General features: G+C 37.4%; 1 protein-coding gene across 1 annotated transcript; it reads right to left on the bottom strand.

The window, feature by feature from the left end:
* Positions 1-1,318: 1,318 nt before the first annotated feature.
* LOC146671620 (nuclear GTPase SLIP-GC-like) lies at positions 1,319-19,587 on the bottom strand. Its single transcript, XM_085403914.1, has 24 exons — positions 19,428-19,587; positions 18,340-18,421; positions 18,067-18,179; positions 17,706-17,744; positions 15,544-15,585; positions 15,403-15,441; positions 14,950-14,980; positions 14,748-14,813; positions 14,387-14,474; positions 13,967-14,183; positions 13,612-13,809; positions 12,137-12,343; positions 11,871-12,037; positions 6,203-6,260; positions 6,037-6,124; positions 5,790-5,911; positions 5,402-5,578; positions 5,152-5,300; positions 4,943-5,060; positions 4,725-4,833; positions 4,503-4,633; positions 3,885-3,972; positions 2,611-2,697; positions 1,319-1,744 (listed from the first exon to the last, which is right to left on the bottom strand). Exons 2-23 carry the CDS (start codon positions 18,404-18,406, stop codon positions 2,615-2,617), a joined length of 2,397 nt encoding a protein of 798 aa, XP_085260040.1. The 5' UTR covers positions 18,407-18,421; positions 19,428-19,587; the 3' UTR covers positions 1,319-1,744; positions 2,611-2,614.
* Between the last annotated feature and the right edge of the window lie 2,423 nt (positions 19,588-22,010).

The following is a 22,010-nucleotide window of genomic DNA, read 5'->3' on the forward strand; positions in this document are numbered from 1 at the left end:
ATCATTTGACTTCTGGTTGATAAATGGTTTGTGGTTCAGTCTTTACAGTTCATAGATAATTTTGCTCTTTGTTACAAGCTACTGTGGTACTGCAAAATACTTTTTGGCAGGTAGCTTAGTTGTAGGGTCAGAAAAAAAACACAAGAACAGGGTTTGAAAACCCATGTTTCCATCTTACAACTATATAGAATCAATACAGAATAGAAACAACAGAAAACAATATGATATAATAACTAAACTAGAAGGTGAGACATATTTTTGCTGCTGCTTTATTACTTATGACAACCAAAGAAACCATTGTATTACAGTAAATTAATATTTAGGTTAGAAATCTAAGTAAAATGGTATACATAAGACATGTGCTATAGAAGTTTAAGAATAAAACTGACAAATACATCACAAAAAAAAATATTCAAATTTACTTAAATTGAATCCTTGAAACTGGAAAGAATCTGAATATCACAGTATCCCTGTGGTTTAAAGCACTAAAATATAAAATCAATGTTACAGATATAAAAAATCTGTAACATTGTAGTTCTACCGCTGTATAATTTTCTGTATAACTAGGGTCTACAAATAATGAACAAATACAACAAAATGGAGAAAATAGATATATCAAAACATTTTTGCACAGAGTGCTGCCCTTTTGGTTTAGACCCTCACAATTAAAACCTTAAAAACCCTGGGAGGAATTCATGCTTAAAAATCTTCATCTATCCATTTTCTTCTGCTTATCCAATTCAGGGATGCTGGAGCCTTTCCCAGTTGTCAGGCGAGAGGCAGAGTACACCCTGAATAGGTTGCTAAGGTTATTACACTCAACTAAAACTAAACTAAAAACTGAGACTAGATATGAATATTTTAGTTAAACAAAATAAAAACAAACAACAGAAATGATTAAATGACCTCATTTGAAATACAAATCAGAGGAAATAGTTTTAGTTTCAGTATTTGTTAGTTTGATAAAAATGTTATTACAATGTGCCTGACATGGTATTGATGGACATGTTTGAGACACTGAACATCTACAAGACAAATGGGTAAACTGTTTTCAAAAAGTGAAACATTTCTATTGTTTCCACTAGTTTTCCTAAATTTTGTCTCTGATATTTCCACTAAATACAAAAGTAATTAAAAAAAAAAATTAACAGTAAGGCAAGGCAAGTTTATTTATATAGCACAATTCAACAACAAGGTGATTCAAAGTGCCTTACAGAGACATTAAAAAACAATAAAAAAGCATGATTTAAAATTGATTAAAAGAAAAAAACAGTAGATAAAATCAGAACGTAACAGTAATAAAAACCCAACTAAAACTAAACATTTTCAAACAATGAAAAATAAATTGAAATTGTAAGTCTTGAAACTAAACAGAAATGAAAAATAAAAATGAATGACAAAATACAAAACTAATAACACCAATTAACCTAACCCCCACGCATGTTTTTGGCCTGTGGGAAGAAGTTGGAGTACACAGAGAGCACCCACACAGACACAGGAAGAAAAAGCAAAGTCCACACAGAAAGGCCTCAAACTGGATTCAAACCCAGGAGCTTTTCTCAGTGAAGACTGAAAAATCTCATTTCACCAAATTCATTAAAAGTCAAACACAGCATTCAAAGACAGCAGGCAACACAACAGAAACGTCTGTGGTGATATCCGGAGACCTCGTGCTTTTGGTCAGTGTTCCCTCAGAGATGTTGAGTGGGTCATCAGGTTTCTGCTGTTACTGTGTAGAGTAAATCTGAAACATCCAGTAATAATAAGCACAAAGATTTTTAACACTCAGTTGCTCAGGCAAACAGTAAAATTGCCAGTGCTTACAGCTAGCTTTAAGATGTCTTGAAAGCTCCTCAGCCTAGAATAGAAAATCTTAATATCTGTTGTTTCTGTTACTGTTTGTGTAGAAAATCATTTTTGGAAACACTTTAACATGTTTTGTGGTGACTCTGATGTAAAAAGGGTAAAATAACACAATTTATAAGTGGTGATATTATTCAAATACTTTGTCTGTGCTCAGCAATAATTAATTCAGCATGTTTACCTCAGCTGTCAGTCTGATATGAGTCAATAAGTCACTTCTGTCCAAAGACTGTGGACAATTTTCAGGGAAGTTTTTGAGCAAAACCTGAACTTTTATGTTGATAGTGCTGCTGTTTTCACAACTGTTAGCAGTTGTTTAGCAGCTGCTAGTAAACTTCTTTTAAAGTAAATCTAACATTATGGTGTCACACTTTAACACTTAGTGAAAACAACTCTCATCCAATGTAAGAATATAATTAAACATTTTATCAGAGAGAAATGAGGATTTTTAGGGCACCGGTGCATAACATTACCTGGCACAATGTTAGATAAGAACCAGCTGTTTTTTTGTTTTTTTTTTAGCTGAGATGATGAAAATACAAGCGGACAGCTTAAATGGCCATATGTAATTTAAAATGGCTATTTCGGATCTTTAAATTATGACAAAAGTTAATGTATATTTAGGTTCTTAGGATTGTCATCAGATTTCACCCCCTCTCTTTGAGAATTCACAGGAAGTACTAAAGTAATTTAGCACAAAATGGTTAATAATAATTCTGTGACATGAAATAACATTTAAATATTTACCTGGTTACTGTGATGTCATTTCTCCCTCTTGACTGCGCTTAACTTCATTGTAATGTTGCTGCACAGTTTCAAGATGCTCTGAAACATCTGAAAAACAAAAAATAAATAAAACATGCTTTGGCATTACCGGAAGCCCACACACACGGACCAGTACCTCCTCTTTGACTCCCATCACCCTTTGGAACACAAACTTGGAGTAATTAGGACCCTACACCACCGGGCAGAACATGTTCCCTCTAAGCCTGAAGGAAAAAAGAAGGAACACACACATGTAAAGGAAGCACTCAAAACGTGCGGCTATCCTAAATGGGCGTTCTTAAAGTCAGCAAAGAGGCACAGAAAAGAAGACCAGACACCAGCGAGGGAGGATAAGAAGGACAAACGCAACAACATTGTCATCCCCTATGTAGCCGGTGTATCAGAGAAACTCAGGAGAGTTTTCTCCAAGCATGACATCCCAGTGTATTTCAGACCCAGCAACACGCTCAGACAGAAACTGGTTCACCCGAAAGACAAAACGCCAAAACACAAACTTAACAATGTGGTGTATGCTGTACAGTGCAGCGAGGAATGCTCAGACCTCTACATTGGAGAGACCAAACAGCCACTTCACAAGCGCATGGCACAACACAGAAGAGCCACCTCCACAGGACAAGACTCAGCAGTCCATCTGCATCTTAAGGATAAAGGACACTCTTTCGAGGATGCCAATGTTCACATTTTGGACAGAGAGGACAGATGGTTTGAAAGAGGAGTGAAAGAAGCCATCTATGTCCACTGTGAGCGACCATCTTTGAACAGAGGCGGGGGTTTACGACACCAACTCTCTGCCATCTATAATCCAGTTTTGAGATCCCTTCCCAGACGCCTTAACGCCCACTCACATCCTGGGCCAGCTGACCTCAGGAATTCGCATGATAAGGTGGGGCCAGGTTTCACAATGAAGACACCCGAAACTCTGGCTGATTGGGACCCACACCCAGTTCCACACCTTGGCTCAGGCGATTAGAGGATCATCAGGGGGTCCTTTTGTCCCTCTGTGGGGGGAAACTCCCACTAGGTTTATATCTGGGACTCTCCACCATTTGACCTTAGAACTGAAGAAGCTTCTCGGATGAGAGGTGAAACGTCTTCAGGCAACTTAAAGAAGTCCTGACGCTTTTCTTTCCAAGCTCCTTTGACTACGATGACCTGGATGACTGAGAACCTTCACAGACATGCTTTGGCATTGTTCAACATACAAGATTTACTTTCATAGCCTATATTTTCTTTACCTGGGAGACTCTCACTCAAAGCTGATGCCTTGAGTGAGTGTTTAATGGAGTGGTCCATGGTTTCCTCCAGTTCCTTACAGATGATCGTCTAATTAAAACATCAGAGCTTTTATTACTTTTTCCAAAGTCAAATATTGAGGTTTAAAACAATTGAAACATCTAAATTAATGGGTAGATGTTTGTTTAGAGTGCTTGTGGCCAGTTTATACTTCAAACTCTTCAGTCCAACCCATCGTATCAGACTAAATCTTTGTAATGCTGAAAAATAAAAATATTAACAGCAGCCTCACTAATGTTTAGAGAGCAGGGGTGGGCAACTTCCAGGCTTCAAGGGCTGGTGTCATGTAGGTTTTAGATGTGTCCTTGATCCAACACAGCTGATTTAAATCGCTACATTACCTCCTCAACATGTCCTGAAGTTCTCCAGAGGCCTGGTAACAAACTAATCATTTGATTCAGCTGTGTTGACCCAGAGTGATATCTAAAACCTGCTGGACACCGGCCCTTGAGGCCTGGAGTTGCCTAGCCCTGGTTTAGAGAATGTTCAGACTGAGCCAAAGCACTCAAATACAGAAAAAAACGCAACTTGGTGTCATTGTATGTTATAATTTGACAAACCATCAATATATTCATCTTCTTCATCATGGTCTTTTTTGCGTCCTCATACATGTTCCTATTTAAGGATACATGTGTCTCAATAGTCTTCCTCATTTTTTTCAGTGCATCAGTTCCAGAAATTTTTTGTGCGTCTACAAGAAAAGAATAAACTTTGTCAAAACATTTTTTTTTTTTTATGTACAATTGTGATTTATTACAGTGACAAGCTGACAATCTTCTTACCTTCATAGCACTTTTTCATGTTTTTCTCAATTGTCTCTGTTAGACTGTTGTAGATGATTTTCTTCCCCTTTAGGATTATTTTGTTGAGTTTTGCCTTAATTTTATCCTCCTTAAAACCATGAAACATGGATGAGTTAATAAACAGAATTGGTATTTGAAGAGTGAATAGGTAAATTCTGCTATAATAAACTGACAAACTGGATTGTTTCATGTCGTACCTCTGTCTGGAGAAATATCAGCTGCAGTTTGACATCTTGGTATTTTTGAATCAGTGACTTTGTGTCAAGTGAAAATCTACTGATGACTCCACTGAAAGATCTGCCTTTAACATCATTTCTGAAAAAAAATGTTTCATGATGGCAGTATTGACAAGTTTGTTTTAATCATTTTAAGTATAGTGTACAGTTTAAAATGTGTTTATTCTTACGGGAAGGTCTTTCTGAATTTTTCATCAATGCTGTCAGTCAAGCATGAAGCTAACATTGTGTTGAGATTTATGTGTTCCCCTTTTTTTGTTTGGTGGATGCCGTATTTCCAAACCACAGCCTGTAGTGTCTTGAAAAAACTAGGCTCTTGCTGAAACAAATTGGAAAACCATTTCTAAACACATGCTCATATAAAAGGTCAAAATCTGTTGCTATGATGTTAATTATAATAATTATAATTCAGATACATACATCACGGTCGAAAAAAAATTTCAGTCTTTCTTCAGAGGTTTTGGAATTTTTAACGCCTTCTGTAAGACATTGTTCAAAATCCTTGATCGCTTCATCAACTGCTCTTTTGACTTGATCAAGTTCTTCTCTCAAGTTTTTCTCGAGAACTTTACATACATCATCTGCTTTTCCAACACCCTGAAATTAAAACAGTATATTTATTCTTTATTAAAGCAGTAATAACATAAATACAACTCTTTTTTTATTCATCATTTTGAAATTTTTTTCAGTCAGTTCCTGTCAAAAAATCTTGATAACTAAAATCTTGTTAGGTGTCAGAGTTATGGAAACATTTGAAGTTATCAATTTGTCATTAATATATTGTTCCACACAGATAACTTGATCTCACCGCTTTGCTGCACCTGGCACCTTCAATCAAAGACAGAATCCCATAAGCTCCATTCACATAGTTTATTGTCTCAGAGTGGCAGTCGTTGAGATTTTGCAGGAAGTCTTGAAGTTTGGGTATTTCTGTAAATAAAAGTAATTTAATCTAGTAACTTCTTCCTGGTTTACATAGAGGGAAAATAAAACAAGATATGCATTGAATAAGATTTCTTTTAATCACAAAATATTCTGACATGCTTACAACCTACCATTGTCATCTTCTTTTACACGTTTTCTTTTCAGGAACTCATCAGCACTCACTGTGAACACTTTGAAACCTTTATCGCTGAACTGCTCCTGAAATAATGTGTTTTAATTTTAATAAAGCTTTGCCTCGCCATTACAGAAAACTGTTTGAACATCTTTAAAACTCACACTCAGTTCCTGGAATTCGTTCATCACTTCTTCCTTGGCTTCCTTGTTGTGTGCAACTCTTAAATGGATAGAAAAGAAAACTGGACTCAATATATAGCTTAATCATACAGCAACACATCAAGAAAATAGCTGAGTTTGTCTTTCAAAGGATTTGCATGTTGAGTGCAAGATTCCTTTACCACTTCAAAAAGATGTGTCAATAAGATCAGCATAATTAAAGGACTGACCACTTCAGGCCCCGCTTTTCTGCCTTCTTTTTTTTTTCTTTTTTCTTTTTTTTTTGTGTCCCGTTTGGATCTTTAGCCATCAGAATTGTTGTCTTAAGGCCAAGAAAGATGCCAAGCGGATTTATTTTACCAAGTGGATCATCATGGCCTTGCCATATTGGTCCATTTGATTGACCTTTATTATAATTATGAATTTATTTTATTTTCAGTTCCTACAAACGGGACAGACATGACTGGGCGACAGGACAGGGAGAAAGAATGAAAGAAAGAGAGGGAGAGAAAGAAAACCAAAGGGGAGAAGAGACGGTGAGAAGGGGGGGAAGAAAAAAAAAAACAAAAAAAAAACACCTGGGTCACCTGTATGGAGAAAAAAAACAGAAGAGAAAGCAAACAACAAAGAGCAACATATTAAAAAAAACAGCACCATCACAATAAACTAGCTAGCAGTAGATATCAGTAGATACTAAGTAATAAATGATATTGTGCAGCACGCAAGATAGACAGCGCACAATGTGCTTCTTTTTATTTTCTGAAGGATCGTGCTTTCTATTATTCCTAACCTTTTTTTTTTTTATTGTTTATGGTTTCATTCAATGGTAAATGGCCACATGCTTAAACAGATTCTGCAAACCACAGTAGTTAAAGTAATAGTTCTGACTGCTAGTGAAAATAGTTTTATTTACAAATAACTCCCTCACTGAACTAACACAATTCCTCAAAATGTTTGTAAGTAAGTAAGTAAAATTTATTTATATAGCGCTTTTCACAGATAAAAATCACAAAGTGCTTTACAACACAGGAAATGGAAATATAAAAACAATATAACAGTAAATAAAACAATGTAAAACAATAAAACTATAAAAACAGCATAAGAAGAAATTAATCAAATGCTTTTCTAAATAAAAATGTCTTCAGCTGTTTCTTAAAAGAATCAATGGAGTCCGTGCAGCGAAGAGACAGTGGGAGAGAATTCCACAACCGTGGTGCCACAGTCTGAAAGGCCCGATCACCACGAGTTTTAAAACGAGTGCGCGGTACCACCAGCAGTCTCTGATCTAATGACCTTAAAGCCCGAGAAGATGAATGTGGTTTCAGCAGGTCAGATAAATGTACTCTCTGCTTATATTCCTTCATATTAAATATTTTTTAGATAACTTATTTTAACATTGCATTCAACAACAAACTTAAAGGGCCAAATTGCAATATATTTCTTCACGTCAATATACAGGCTGCAAGGGGGGGTGACGTGGGCCGCAAGTGGCCCCCGGGCCATGAGTTTGAGACCCTGTTCTGAAGTATAAAAGGACAACGCTTTGTGATTTTCTATAAAGTTATGTTTAGCTATGTGTATACCACGGCACCTTTTTGACAAACATGCTGAAAGTGGAAAATGAGAAACATGTCCCATGCTGTACTTGAACCCACAACCTTAGACAAACAGATCTAAACTGTTTCGCATTCGTTTTGTATCGTAGTGCTAAATCACTACAGATGTAATATACTTTTGTCCACTATGGTTTTCCGGCGCTATTTCAAGTCTGAGTTGCCACTTCCGGAGAAGAAATCAGATCTCAGAGCTCTGTCATCATTAACCACAGGTAAGAAAAAGGTTATCTGAAATAAGAGTAAACCTACAGAACGAATATGCAGCTGTGTTTTGAAGGGTTATCTGATTTATGACAGCTAGCGTCCATCATTTGGTTAAACAGTTGTGTCAGTTGTGCTGAAGTGACGAGCTAAATGATGAATGAACGGGAGGTTTCAGTTATTCGTGTGTTGCTGTCATGTTGTAATGGTAAATAAGCTGGGTGGGTTTCTGACAGTGTTGTGTTCATATCTTACGAACATTAGAAACGCTAACTGACAGAAATAGAGCACAGACCTGCTATTTTCATTTCTTCAAATAAAAATTTCATTCAAACACTTTTTTCTATATTCAAGTGTTTTATATCTAACATTCACACTAAGATAAATACATCAGATGGTCGGTTGCGCCGTGTGTCTGGCGACACTCTTGATGGAGGACATTGAATGACATCTATTAATTCGGAACCACGATAACAGAATTCTGGCTGATTGGAGCTGGCTCGGACCTGGCTTATTGAAGAACAAGAAGTGGCTACAGCTGTTCAAAGTCCCACAAGGCTGGCTGACATGATAGACGATGGGCAGGGCTGTGAGTACACAGACTGTGTTTATTGAACGCAATATGGATAAGATCTTGGAGAAGAAGATGATCAGCTGAACACGGAACACACACACACACGCATGTACACTGACACAGACCTACATTCACCCCCCACCCCCTCCAAACGCCTTGGAAGTGTCTTCTATGTTGTGAGATGTGATGATTCATGTGCTATGTGCTGAGGTGTTTTTTTTTTCTGTGTCAAACTGATCTCCCTGTTGGAGCTCAGTCTGGGGAGTTCTTTTTTCTCCTCCCTAACCCCTTCCATTGTTATACCTCTCTGACCTGTCTTCCCCATGTGACGTAATGTATGTATGGTCGGAAGGGTAAGATGGCTCTGGCAAGGCTGGCAGCAACCCAATTTCCCTCGGGATGAATAAAGTATTATGTCAATGAAAAATTGTACTTAGTAGTCAGTATAAGCTTTTAATGATATAAGTTTACATGTGATAGAATACTGCATGATGACCTTTTTATTACTTAGAACTGATTGTTCTTTATAAAAACTTGTTCTGATATTTTTATCTGAATCTTCCCACAGCGATAGTAAGAAGCTCAACAAGCAGTTCTGACCTCTTACCAGGAAAAAGAGCTGCTTCCCACATTCCACCACACACACACACACACACACACACACACACACACACACACACACACACACACACACACACACACACACACACACACACACATGCTCACCTACCAACATTCCACTGAACAAATGTATTCATTATTGTATTACTTTTCTCATGTATAAATAAAGACAAGTGCAAGAACAGAGCGCTGATCACAGGGCCCCCACTCTCGTGTGAGCACTCTGTGACCGCCCTTGCAAGTAAAATCTGCAGCGTGTGTGTGTATCCACTCTCTGACTCTCAGCTGAAGAAGTGTCATTTAGAATAAATCTCTTGACATATTATCAATCAATCAAGAGCAAATCAGGGGTCAGCATCTTGCCCAAGGATACTTGCATGCAGACTTTCTTTACTGCCCTTCTAAATTATACCGTCTATACAGAGATGCTTCCTGGTGCAAAACAGTGTCCTTGCATACACCTAATAAACAACACAGGATTATCATGGTATTGTTACAACCCCCTCTGCTAGGGGACAGGGAGTGAAATAAAGGTTTTATTGCAAAATTCAAACAGAAAACCGACAGGGCCCCGTACCGCAGACCACTGGGCATATAACCAGCACAAAATTAACTAAACCTAAAACCTAAAGCTAACTAAGGCTAACCTCACGAGCAGTAACACCTCAAAAATCTACTCAAGCTAAGTTCAACCATAGTTAGGGGTTAACAAGCAGAGTTCAACACTATGAACAGTGTTTAGCGAGCAGGATATCATCTCAAATGTACTTCATGAAAGTATAGGTAATTAATGCAGAAACACAGCCCCAAGGGTGGTAACACTATATAATATAATTTACAAATAAACAAGACAATCAAATAAAATCATAAAGTAATGTGAAAAATTAATGTTACCTACATTATCTAAGTACAAACTGGTGTTTATCCTTTGATAATGTAACACAAGCTTTGTCCCTACCAGGCCTTGAACCTGTTCTCTGACGGTTCTGTGTAAGCAATCTTTTTTTATTTCATTGGCTGTTGCTGCATTCACACTGAATGCATTACAGCCAATACGCAATGGCCCCCCACAGAAAGAGTAGCAGTTTACCCACTAAACCTCTCAGTGAGACACATGACAAGCTAACAAACTGTAGATGAGCCTTGTGGTGAGTATTACCTCATAGGTGGGGCCCAGACTATGGTGAGACACAGACAAACCAGTACACAAATTATATTCAAATGAGGGATGCTGTAATAGAGTGAATTGTTGCCTTATGGCTTATAAACTGGGAAGTGAACGTGATATCAATGTGTTTTAAAAACTGTGGGGATCCCAAGAAGTTGTTCTACACATGTGTGGATTTTTGTTTGTGTAGAGCTTAAATTTAAGGTCACAAGTGCGAGTTAAAAAATGTTCTGTAAAATCTTTGCTCCAAAAGTGGTTGGTGGAATTAAACAGGGAGTGAATTTCCAGGTACTGTTTTTAAGGCTGGGGAAACCTGCAGTAAGCTTTCGTCACGACGAAACATTTCTCCCACTGAAAACACTGTCCAGTTGAACAGAATCAACTTTTGGGGATTAACTTACTTGGATGATTGAACATGTATCTAGATGTTAAAGAAAAAAAATTCACCTGAGGATTTGTGTGCCTCACACTAGCCTCATGCTAACTCTCCAATACACATGAATGGGGAGGGATTTGAGAGACAGAAAAACTGTAGAAATGAAGTGAAATAAATATCTTAGTTTTGCAGACAGTTGCTCTGGTCAATTTGGTGTAACAGTAGGGTCTAAGTCAAACGGTGTGGGAGAAATATGGCCTAAAAGAAGGAAAGTGATTCAAAGTCAATGTGACCCTATCAGCAGAAAAGAGGAATATTTCAGAAAGTGTATAAATTGTAAAAATCTGAATGGAAGCACGCAGCTCACAGACAAGCGACAAACGGTGTGAGACTAGTTAGCGGCTAAAGACATAGATTAATAATAAACAAAAATGGCTGCTGCTTTACAATGATCCAATGAAAATACAAATAAGCAAAATGGCCACTGACATTAACATCCATGGCACAATTTATTCTTTAACATGCAATTGGAACACCTTAAGTCTTTTCAAAAAATTTAAAAAAAAATCCCTGCCCTTGAAATAACAACAAAGGAATAACTAGAGAACACATTTCCTAAAGAAAACTCAAGTGTGAATGCAGATAGCTGAATTGTTTGAGATGAAATGTCATAACTTCTGAACCTTTGGTTGGAAAAATATCCATTGAGCTGAAATACACCGAACCATTCATCTGAAAGTCAAAGTGCAGAATTGCTGAAAGCTGAAGTTCACAAAGTCTAAATTTTCTTTTGTCATTAATCAGCTTATTCTGTTCAGCTACTTTCAAACTCTGAAACTACTTCTTCTGTGTGAACTTCTGCTCTCATGTGAATGAGTTGGTGTATTCAGTGTACACACTGGTGTACAAGACAAGACAAGTAATTATAAAAATTCAACTCAAACGATTCAGCTGTCAGCGTTCACACTGAATTTTCTTCAAGAAATGCATTCTCTAGTAAACTGGTACTATCTTAGTCTTGATAATAGTATGTGTCTTTAATATGATTTTTGATATCAGTTATTGAGTACTTTTGCCAACACATCCAGCACTGTGTGGTTTGGTAATTCACTTACCGATCATCTGCAGGATCAGACTTGGTGCAGATAAAGTGGATTTGCTGACATTGACCACCATTTCCAATGAGCCCATGTGCACTTTTTAGGATCTCCCAGGCTTCAACTTCTGATGCTGCTCGAGTAATTTCAGCCACTATCCACACAGTAGAACAATCTACAACAATCTGAAAGAGAATCATAGAATGTCAATTTTAAATAATTACACAAAACAATGTTCAGACAACACAGGACAAAACAAGATGCAGTGGATGTGAATAAAATACCTGTTTCCACATTTCGTTCCTGCTCTTGTTACGATCACCATTTCCAGGAAGGTCCACAAGTGTGACATGCTGCAGGAGCTCATTGTGAGGCACCCTGACAGTCACACTTTTCACTAGTGGCCAAAACCACTGCTGTGCTTTAGATCCATCTTCCTGCTTTGGTCCACCCTTTGTGTATATACGAAGTTTTTGAGATAGCTCTTGAGCCTGCAATAAGTGAAATAAATACGATAATGCAAGACACGTAACCTGTACAATCACTGAACGTGTCTTCAAATTGGATTAAAGAAGACAATCAAATAAAATATGACTGAAGAGCAACGATAACGTGTAGTGAGTATTGTAGCTTTTAGTGATACTATACCTGAATACGTACCGATACCTAACTGAATTTCTAAAACTTACAATTACAGTAAATTAGGAGCAGAAAACCCAAAATACAGCACAGGCTAATGTAAGTATGTACAACCATATGTACACTCTTGACCTCAGGAGCTAATACTGACATCTTTAGGATGAAAAACTTTTTGAAAGCTTTTCTCATACCATCTATCCATAACATGACTTTTTGTTTGTTTCAAATCCTCTAAATCCATTTCAGTGGAACTCAAATTTGTTTGTTTTTTTTCTCCTTTTTTAAAGCTATTCCTTGATGAACTTGCTGAGTTGCACAGCGACTATCACTCATTCTGTTAAAAAACTAAAAAACAAAAAGAATTAGAACCTGCCCTGGTACATTTGGTTGTCATTTTATGGATTTGGAGGTGTGATAAATAAAAATGTTCTCAGTTACAAATCCACTAAACTTGCAGTTAAATTAGTCCAATTTCTATAGAGTCGGCCGAGAGTAAATTATGTCAGTCCTCGCAAACTGAAAACATAAATACTTTCTCAAAGAATGCATTATTTAGAGTTTCTGAGCTTACTGTGTCACATTCCAAAGATTTCTTCATGGAGTTTAAAATTTCTGGAATATGTCTGAAATGCTTTTCTTCAATGAGGTTTTTGTTTTTCCACTCTCTGAGTGCTCAGATAAAGTAGAAAAGGTCTATATAAGAATCAGTCTTCCCTATTTAAGTAGGATGGCAGGACCTGACAAGGGAGCTCAGTGTGCTGAGCTGCAGGAGGCAGCTGGAAAACATTGTAAATAAACATTCACATTTTTGTTTCTGTCTTTGGTCCTTTGATCACATCTAGTTTTCAAACTGGTCAAAAGCAGCACTGAGGTTTGATAAGGCAAGAAAAGATTTGTTTTGTGATTTTGGTCTGTAGCACTTATCAAAGATGCATTATATTCTACTCTGCTTCTATTTTTTTTTTCTTTCTTCATTTTTTTAATAACAGTTAAAGCCCAATTTGCATAGAGTAGGCCGTCTATAAATTATATCAATTTCAGACTTTGCAAACAAATTTCACTCAGTAAAACAAGAAACATTCTAAGTAATAGTAAGTAATAGAATAGCATTTGACCTTACTGTGTCACAATTCAAAGATATCCTCTCGGACGCTAGAAATTCTGGAATATTTTTGAAATACTTTTGTTCTATAAGGTTTTCAGGGGATTTGTCTTTCCATTCATCTCCATACAGGGCTGACATCTTTTTAACCATGTCCCGATAGTCATCATCACCTTTCTTGTAAGTTTTCAGTGACCATAATTCATCATGCCACTCCTAAAACAAGATAAAAACAAAAAAAATCTTTGGGTTTTCTTAAATGTCATGCAGACTAACTAGAAATTATAATTATTATAATTATGTATTATATAATTATTATATACATACTTATATATACATATACTGTGAAAAATAAACATTCATTTTATTGTACCTCTTTTTTAATGAACTCAATTTCCGCTTCATACTTTAAGCTACGTGTGTTAGCCTCCACTTTAATCACGACTGAGGTGCATGCGCTGATACTTCCAGTGGGCAAAAGATTCTTCTCATCAATGATGGCATTGATTAACGAGCTCTTTCCAGCCCCAGTTCTTCCAAAGACACCAACAAGCTCTCTCTTGTTAATCTCTAAATCACTGATTTTATTCCTATGGAACAAGAGTTTAAATGTGAGTTAATTTATTCAACAATGAAATGTATCGCAAAATTAGAAAGCCATCTCTTTGTGAACACCTTGTGTATATGATTTCCGTTCACCAGAATGGTCTTACAAAAGAGATCTGGATCTCATATAAATAAAGCTTCATTATACCTTAAGTAAAAGGTCTTACTTAAATGTTTATATACCCACTTTATAAAAGCACCAAGTTCTTCTTTGTCGTTTATATGGTCCTTGATTTGTTTCATTATGCCTTTCACTTCAGACAATATTCTGGTGTCTGTCAAAGTGAAAGTAAAGAAGTGTTTAGCAGGAATTATGAACCATTATAAACACACAATGTGATACACTGATATCCAAAAAGGGTAATGTATCAGGTTCTTATGGACCACTTACCAAGTACTTATGGCACAAGTTGATTGTTCAATGTTTGATTTGAAATAAGAAAAATTTAATATAGTACCTCAGATACCAGCAAACTGATGATAAAGTTTTTTCCTGCTATACAAGAAAAATTTCATTGGATATGTTGTTTAGAAACAAAGAAAAATACCTGAGTCACAACGTCTTTTAGCTGCTGGGAAACATTTGAGGGACTCAGCCTGAAGATCCGACTTTCCTAAGCCACAAAAAAATATCCGTTTGTTGGCTGGGTCTCTCTCGATATCCAAACTTAAGCTCAATGGAATCATTTAGTCAAAATAAAAATATTTCTGCTTTGAAAGATGAATATCAGATGTAATAGATAGTATATATCTTACCTTTGGAACTTGTGGATGGCAAAACCTGAGGATGAATATCAGCTATACAGATCACTATTTGCATTGGCATTGTTCGTTAACAACATTTAAAGGACACTAACATACAAATTTTACAATCAACAAACGTAAATGCAGTGATTTTTTTTATTAGCCAGCAGACTGATGAAAAATAAATTATAATAACCTTCTTCTTAGTAAACATTGGTGATACTATGAGACAATTCTTTCGCATAATTAAGTCCCAGTCCCAAAGACCTACAGAGACTGTTGGCAAACCCCCTAGCTAGGGCAAAATGTATATTCCCCAACCCCCTATGAATTAAGTTTTTAGATTCAGTCATTTATTGGCTTCTGTAGAGAGTGGTCAGTCTCTATAAACCAGAGAATGGAGCTTTACTTTGTCTCAGGCAGTTGGCCCAAATGTCTGAAGTTCAGTATAACCCTTACCTGAACCACATCAGCTGCTTCTTCATGCTCCTGTTTAAGCTGCAGATAAAAAGTGCAAAGCAGTGTTTAATATTAAGCTCTTAAACATGTATTTGTCATATGGACATTAAATCTGAAGGGGAAAATTTTTTTTTAACTTACTTGGAATAAAACAATTGGTTCCTGATTTGAGTTTTGTTCTTCGTATCACAATCAAAACAATTAAAATCTACATTAGTTAAGAATTAATACAATTAAATATAATTACTGCCAGTGAAACATTGTCACCAGTGGGTCACTTGGTGTTTGCTTTCTGCATTAGAGTATGACTTCTTGTTCCAACACACAGTGGTGTTTTTGTGTAGCTTATCTGGGTAGCCAATTTAATTAAAAACTTATAACGTATTTCAAGGTGTAATCTTCAACCATTCACTCAGGAACACAGAATTGGAGACTCGACTTCACACCCTTAAACATCCCGTAGCTAGCCAGGCCCCTTTAGCCGGGGCACAGCCAAAGATAGTGTAGGCCCCATTGGCTTCCTCTGGCAGATTGTCCCGAGCAGTCGGGGAAACAAGATGACTGGGTGACAATAGGGCTGCCACGATTAGTCGACTAGTCACGATTACGTCGACTATTAAAATTGTTGACGACTGATTTAATAGTCGACACGTCGTTTGAAGCTTTGTAAGATCCCAAAAGACGCAGGAATGAGTAGTAGGATTTAAGAGTGTAATAACGGACTGAAACAGAAGATGGCAGCACTGCATGTACAAGGATGCCAGCTGCCGTTAAACCCCGAAGAAGAAGAAGTAGCTGTGTCCCAGAATTCATAGCGCGACCCAGCTCAGTTTCCAACAATGGCGGCAGCTAGTTAGTGTTAACATTACTCTTATTATTCTTTCTGGGTCACAAAATAAACGTTTAACATGTTTTCAGGCAAGAATGTAGCTGTGTAAACCTCAAATGTCTGCTCAGTTTATCAAGACAACACATATTTTCAAAAGCGCTCCGACGTTTTCGGAGGCGTCTGTTACCCACTAGCTCGATAGCTAGCTGGGGTTCAAGGCTCACTAGAGCCCGTGAGAACACTGGACTCCCGGCAAATCGTTTTCAAACCCACCACCGTCTTTCGCTACTCAGGTTAAACATGATATATAAGTCATTTAGATAACTTAAAAATGTTATTGTTTGGCCTTTTTTTAGTATTTTATTTGTTCCTGAGTAAATCAGTTTGGCTGAGATTAAAGTTATAGTTTTTACACAGCTGAATAAAAGTCAAGCAGACAGCTGATTATCAGAAGTGTGAGATGCTCGAGAATATACTCCGGTGTCCCGTTATATTTTAGATAGCAAGGAGTTTATTAAACTTCACCGAAACAATCTGCAAATTTCATTAAAATTTAACAAACTATCATCTTGTCTTTATTTTTAGTTAGCACATACCTTAAACACTTAAAGCTGTAAGCTAATGATAGTTATATAAGAGCAGATGCTGCTGGTGCAATAAGCTTGTACGTTTTATGTCCAATGGATGCATGATCTGATTAGTTGACTAATCGCAAAAATAATCGGTGACTAGTCGACTATCAAAATAATCGTTTGTGGCAGCCCTAGGTGACAATGAGGAGGAAGCCCCTGGTACACCACCAACCCATTCATGTGTCTAATTGTTTTTCCCTACTTGGCGACACACCCGCAGGGGATCAAACTCTGGTAATTGGTGATTCTGTTCTGAGACATGTAAAGCTAGAGACATCAGTCAAGATGGCCTGAACAGGCGACAGTGAGGGAAATTTAAAACTGCTGGCTAAGGGTAAACATAAATTCAGTAAAATTGTAATTTACGTTGGCAATACTGACATCTGGTTATGTCAATCAAAGGTCACTAAAATTAATATTCAATCGGTATGTAACCCTATAGGCCAGCGGTCCCCAACCTTTTTTGCGCCACGGACCGGTTTATGCCCGACAATATTTTCACGGACCGCCCTTTAAGGTGTCGCGGATAAATCCAACAAAATAAAACTAGTACCAGTACCGGAAAAAAAAAAGAAAATTTATTCATAACACGCGTGAAAAGACCAAGGAAAACCGAGTAAACGATAAAAACGATAACAAAATAATGCTGAAAACCGATAAAAACCCTGAAAACTATACATTTCACACCTGAGCCTCAACTCTCGCGGCCCGGTACCAAACGACTCATGGACCGGTACCGGTCCGAGGCCCGGGGGATGGGCCCGCAGCTATAGGCAACAGAATGAAACTCTATTTTGTCTCAGGTAGTTGGCCCAATGTCTGAAATTCATTATAATCCTTACCTGAACCAAACCAGCTGCTTCTTCATGCTCCTGTTTACCCTGCAGATAAAAAGTGCAAAGCCAAATAAAATACTGAGCACTTAAACATGTATTAAAAATTGTATTTCTCGTATAGATACTAAATCTCAAGGAAACAAAATAGTTTGTAACTTAATTGAAAAGAAGTGACTATTTCTTGATTTGTGTTTATTTCTTTCTAGCACCACCAAAACATTGTAAATCCATATTAGTGAAGAATTTAAAAAAAAATTATGCTACATATTGTTACTGCCAGTACATTTTTTTTAATATCAAGATAGTTCTAACAAAAATTAAACCTCTGTACACTAAAATAACAATGATTGTCAAAGAAATCAATTACCTTTAACAGCTTGAGGTTATTCTTGAATATCACTCTTGGTCCAGCTTTTGGGATCAAAATATCAATTTCTCGATCATCTAGATAATACAGACTTTCCGCATTGATTTGTTCATCTGTAATTAAAAGTAAAATTGAAGAGATAAAGATTATTCTCAACTTGCTTCAGAAATTCTCGCTAATGAGTGAAAAAGCAATCCGCACAGTTCTATAAGCTGTTTTACAGTTAACAGATCAAATAATAATCAATATCTGTCAATCAGATCAATACTTTACCTTTAAATTTCTCCACCCAATCACTTAGGTGCCATTCAAGCAGTATGTTTCTTACGAAATCATCCATGACCAAGAAATGAAACTGAAATATAAAATGCAATATTTAACCAGACAGCACTGCTTTAAAGATTAGACATCATGATCAACTTTAATCCTTTAATGCATACAGAATACAATAGAACTTTATTTGTATAGCACATTCAAAACCAGCGGTACACCAAAGTGTTTTACAGTAATACAATAATTTAAAGAAAGGAAACTAACGGAATAAATACACCAACAGGCGGAGAGCACTAATTAGCTGCAGCGCAGTGAAAATATGCAAAAGAAAATACAAACACAACTCGACTAGGAGATTATTCAGCAATAAAATAAAATAAAATCATTAAAACTACATAAAAGAACATTTGCAGGATACAAATACTAACTAGGGAAGGCTAAATTGAATAAAAAGGTTTTCAACCGCGATTTAAAAGATTGAACTGATTCAGACTCAGGAATAGCAAAATAGGAAGATTATTTCAGAGTTTGGGTGCAGCTATGGCAAAAGCACGATCCCCTCTGGTCTTCAACCGTGCCCTAGGTTGCACTAAGAGCAACAGGCCCATCTACTAGGAGTGTACAAGCTGCGAAGTTCAACAAGATAGCTGGGAGCAATGTTATTTATAATTTTAAAGGTAACCAATAGTCATTTAAAATCAATACGGTATTTGATGGGAAGCCAATGAAGGTCAGCGAGGATAGGGGTGATAGAATCAAACCTGCCAGTTCCAGTTAAGAGGCGTGCAGCCGCATTTTTAACAAGCCGAAGTCTGCGGAGAAGGGGATTGGAGGCCAAAATAGAGGGAGTTACAGTAGTCTAATCTAGATGCAATAAAGGCATGGATAAATTTCTCAAGGTCCTTACTGGGTATATAAGGCTTGGCCTTGGCAATTTGGCGTAATTGGTAAAAGCTAGATTTAACTACAGTGGAGACTTTGTTTGTTTGTCAACTTTAAAAGAACTGTCCAAGTGCGCCATCATCGCACTCTCATACATCATCAGAGACACTGATATTAAATTCAGATTAAAAGTTTAAACTGCTCACCTTTTGTTAGAAGTAATGCTGGAAAAGGCTGGTGAAGAAAGCAGTGAGACACAAACAGGAAACAGGCGGAAAAAATAAAAATCGAGCAAAAACCAAAGTCCACAAATGGATAAGGTTAAAATCAAACTGGAACTGTGTGGCTCAGACTGCACTATTGCAACTGCAATATAATAGAAATGTACATATACATATAATAGAAAGGTAAACCCAACATGAATAAGGCGGGAGCAGGAAAAGCAGAACGGAGAACCGAGAAAGGCAGGAAGAGGAGGTGTTTGTGCAGCGCAGATGGGAGTGGGTGGCAGATGGGTAACCTGCCTCAGAGGAAGTGGGGTTTTTTTTGTTTGTTTGTTTGGAAGGCCCTGGGGACCTTTTGTGGCTTTTGCATTTTTCGATTCCAAGTAGTGATGGCCAAATGAAGCTTTCCGAAGCACTGAAGCTTGTATTGAAAAACGGTTCATTACTCGAAGCTTTTCAACACAGTCCTCTCCGGTGACATCTGGTGGTGAAAATTTTGAAGAGCAGCTTGAATCTGCAAAATAAAACGGACTGCTCAATTATCACTGCTCACTCAAGAGTGGAGTTCTCTCTGATATTGGGCCACCGTTCCGTTGCTTTGAACATGTAATTGGTTTTGTTTTCTCGATTGGGGGGCTGAAAAAAATGTAATGCGTATTTGCGTAATACATTTTGATCAATAAACTTTCCCTATTTAAACATGCACTATGGTGGCCTTTCTTTGCTCATAACTCCTTGATGTTGGTAAATACAATAAGTGAGCAATATATATAATATACATATGATAATGCACAGCACATTATGGAGTATGCCCCTGCTGTGAAGTCCTGCCTCCATCTACTTGTCGTTTAATCACTGGACAGCTGGACAGGTTCATACAAAATATTAGATTAGGCCAATTCCTATACATATTTTTGACCTAGGGGTGGGATTGATTGTGAACTGGAAAGGGAAAATGCTTAGGAAGCTGAGTAGGGCTGCATCGTCACTGATTTGTAGAATCATTTTGATTCGATACAGGATCCGATTCAATTTGATTGGAATCTGGAAAGTTTTGCCTCAGTCAGAAATATTACAAGTCTGATCATTTAACAGTATATATCCATAATTTCGTATCTATTAAAAGAAAGCTGACACATGTGAGACTTAATTAGAGATGTAAACAGAGAGTTATGAAACCTGCAGCTGCAGAAGCCAGCGAAAAAAAAAAGAGGCAAACACAGCGCGGACCCGCCGACACATCAAAATCTGACTCTGACGCGTCGGGTCCGCGCTCTGTGTTCACGTTTGTATGCAGAATCCGTAAACCTGCTCCCAGTTACTGTTTTAGCTGCATGGTGTTTGACGACATGTTGTGAGGTTTAACCTGAGATGCTGGCGTTTCAGGCATAATAACGTTAATTTACAAATCGACACGGGATTTTAATGAATCAATATCACTTTATTCAATTTAGCATGGATTGTAATCAGAAAAGCGATAATCAAAACCCACCCCTAATCAAGAACTTGCAAAGTAAAAACATGATCAATGTAAGGTAGCCCTTTTGTTATTTACATTTAAAAAGAGGATTAGTGTTACTGTGCGCTGGCTGAGTCTGTTTCTTTTCTTAGAAATAGTTTCTCCTGCCCTGGAGAAAATCCACTTGCATGGAACAGAAGAGGCTGTGGAGTGCAGGAACTACACTGCAAGTTGGTAGATATGCAGGTATTCCTGGGTCCTGCAGACTATCACCTAAAAACAATAAACAAAATGATTTTCTAAACTGTAGCAATGTAATGTACGTATAGTGTCAAATACATTTTTGTAGTCTTCATTAGCTTTAATTCACATGGAAGTGTTCCTAAAGTCATATGCTGTAATGATATTTACATTATGATTTTGGACATTTCAAGTTTTTCACTTCGGCAGATAAAATGAATTGAGCAAAATCAACTCAAAATATTCCCACACGCCAGAACGTCCTCTCTTCCTCGCTGGCTCCATATCTGTCAGTGGAATGATCACCTCGTCGCTATCTGTCACCATCAACACACTCCACGAATCCCGTGGATGATTCACTTCCTTATATCTGTTTGAATCAGGTACCGAAGCAGTTACGTGCGTAATGAAGCTTCGGACGTCACTGGTCACGTGACTTTTGCCAAACGAAGCAAGCCTCGACACAGTGCTTCTGAACCAGTGTGTTGTTTTTTTCGACACACGCTCCGGAGCGTCAGCTTCAAGCGGGCCATCACTACTTTATGGACTGTTAGTTAGTCTTTGAAGAAGTAAAACGGCCCCAGCGTTTGTCATTGAGTAAATAAAACAGGGCTGAGGACTAACCGCGATAAAGCGGGCTAACCCGTGTTAGGATTTACTCGGTGTTAAAACATTATTGTGGCTTAAACGTCTTAATGCCGACATCGCGACTAACGAGATTAACAATTAAACCAGCGCAGTCTGAGTCAAAATCGCTGATGTTGCTGTTAGCTAATTTCGGGCAGTTTGTCCAATGTCTGTCCATTCTGCTGACAGCCCTAAAATAAAAGCAAGGGGTATAAGTGTATTTATTCGTGTATTTATTT

Source organism: Rhamphochromis longiceps, linkage group LG4 (assembly GCF_057381845.1).
Source record: "Rhamphochromis longiceps isolate RC_006_pf linkage group LG4, R_longiceps_female_GT1.1, whole genome shotgun sequence".
Taxonomy (NCBI): Eukaryota; Metazoa; Chordata; class Actinopteri; order Cichliformes; family Cichlidae; genus Rhamphochromis; species Rhamphochromis longiceps.

Bases quoted from the DNA above. Each gene is read 5' to 3' on its own strand.
- LOC146671620 (XM_085403914.1), bottom strand. From the start codon at position 18,406: ATGGATGATTTCGTAAGAAACATACTGCTTGAATGGCACCTAAGTGAT. The intron at 14,475-14,747 runs GTATTTTTCTTT...TCACTTTGACAG, and splicing joins TAAAAGACGTTGTGACTCAG to ACACCAGAATATTGTCTGAA. The intron at 5,061-5,151 runs GTAAGAATAAAC...ATTTTTTTTCAG, and splicing joins AAATTCAGAAAGACCTTCCC to AAATGATGTTAAAGGCAGAT.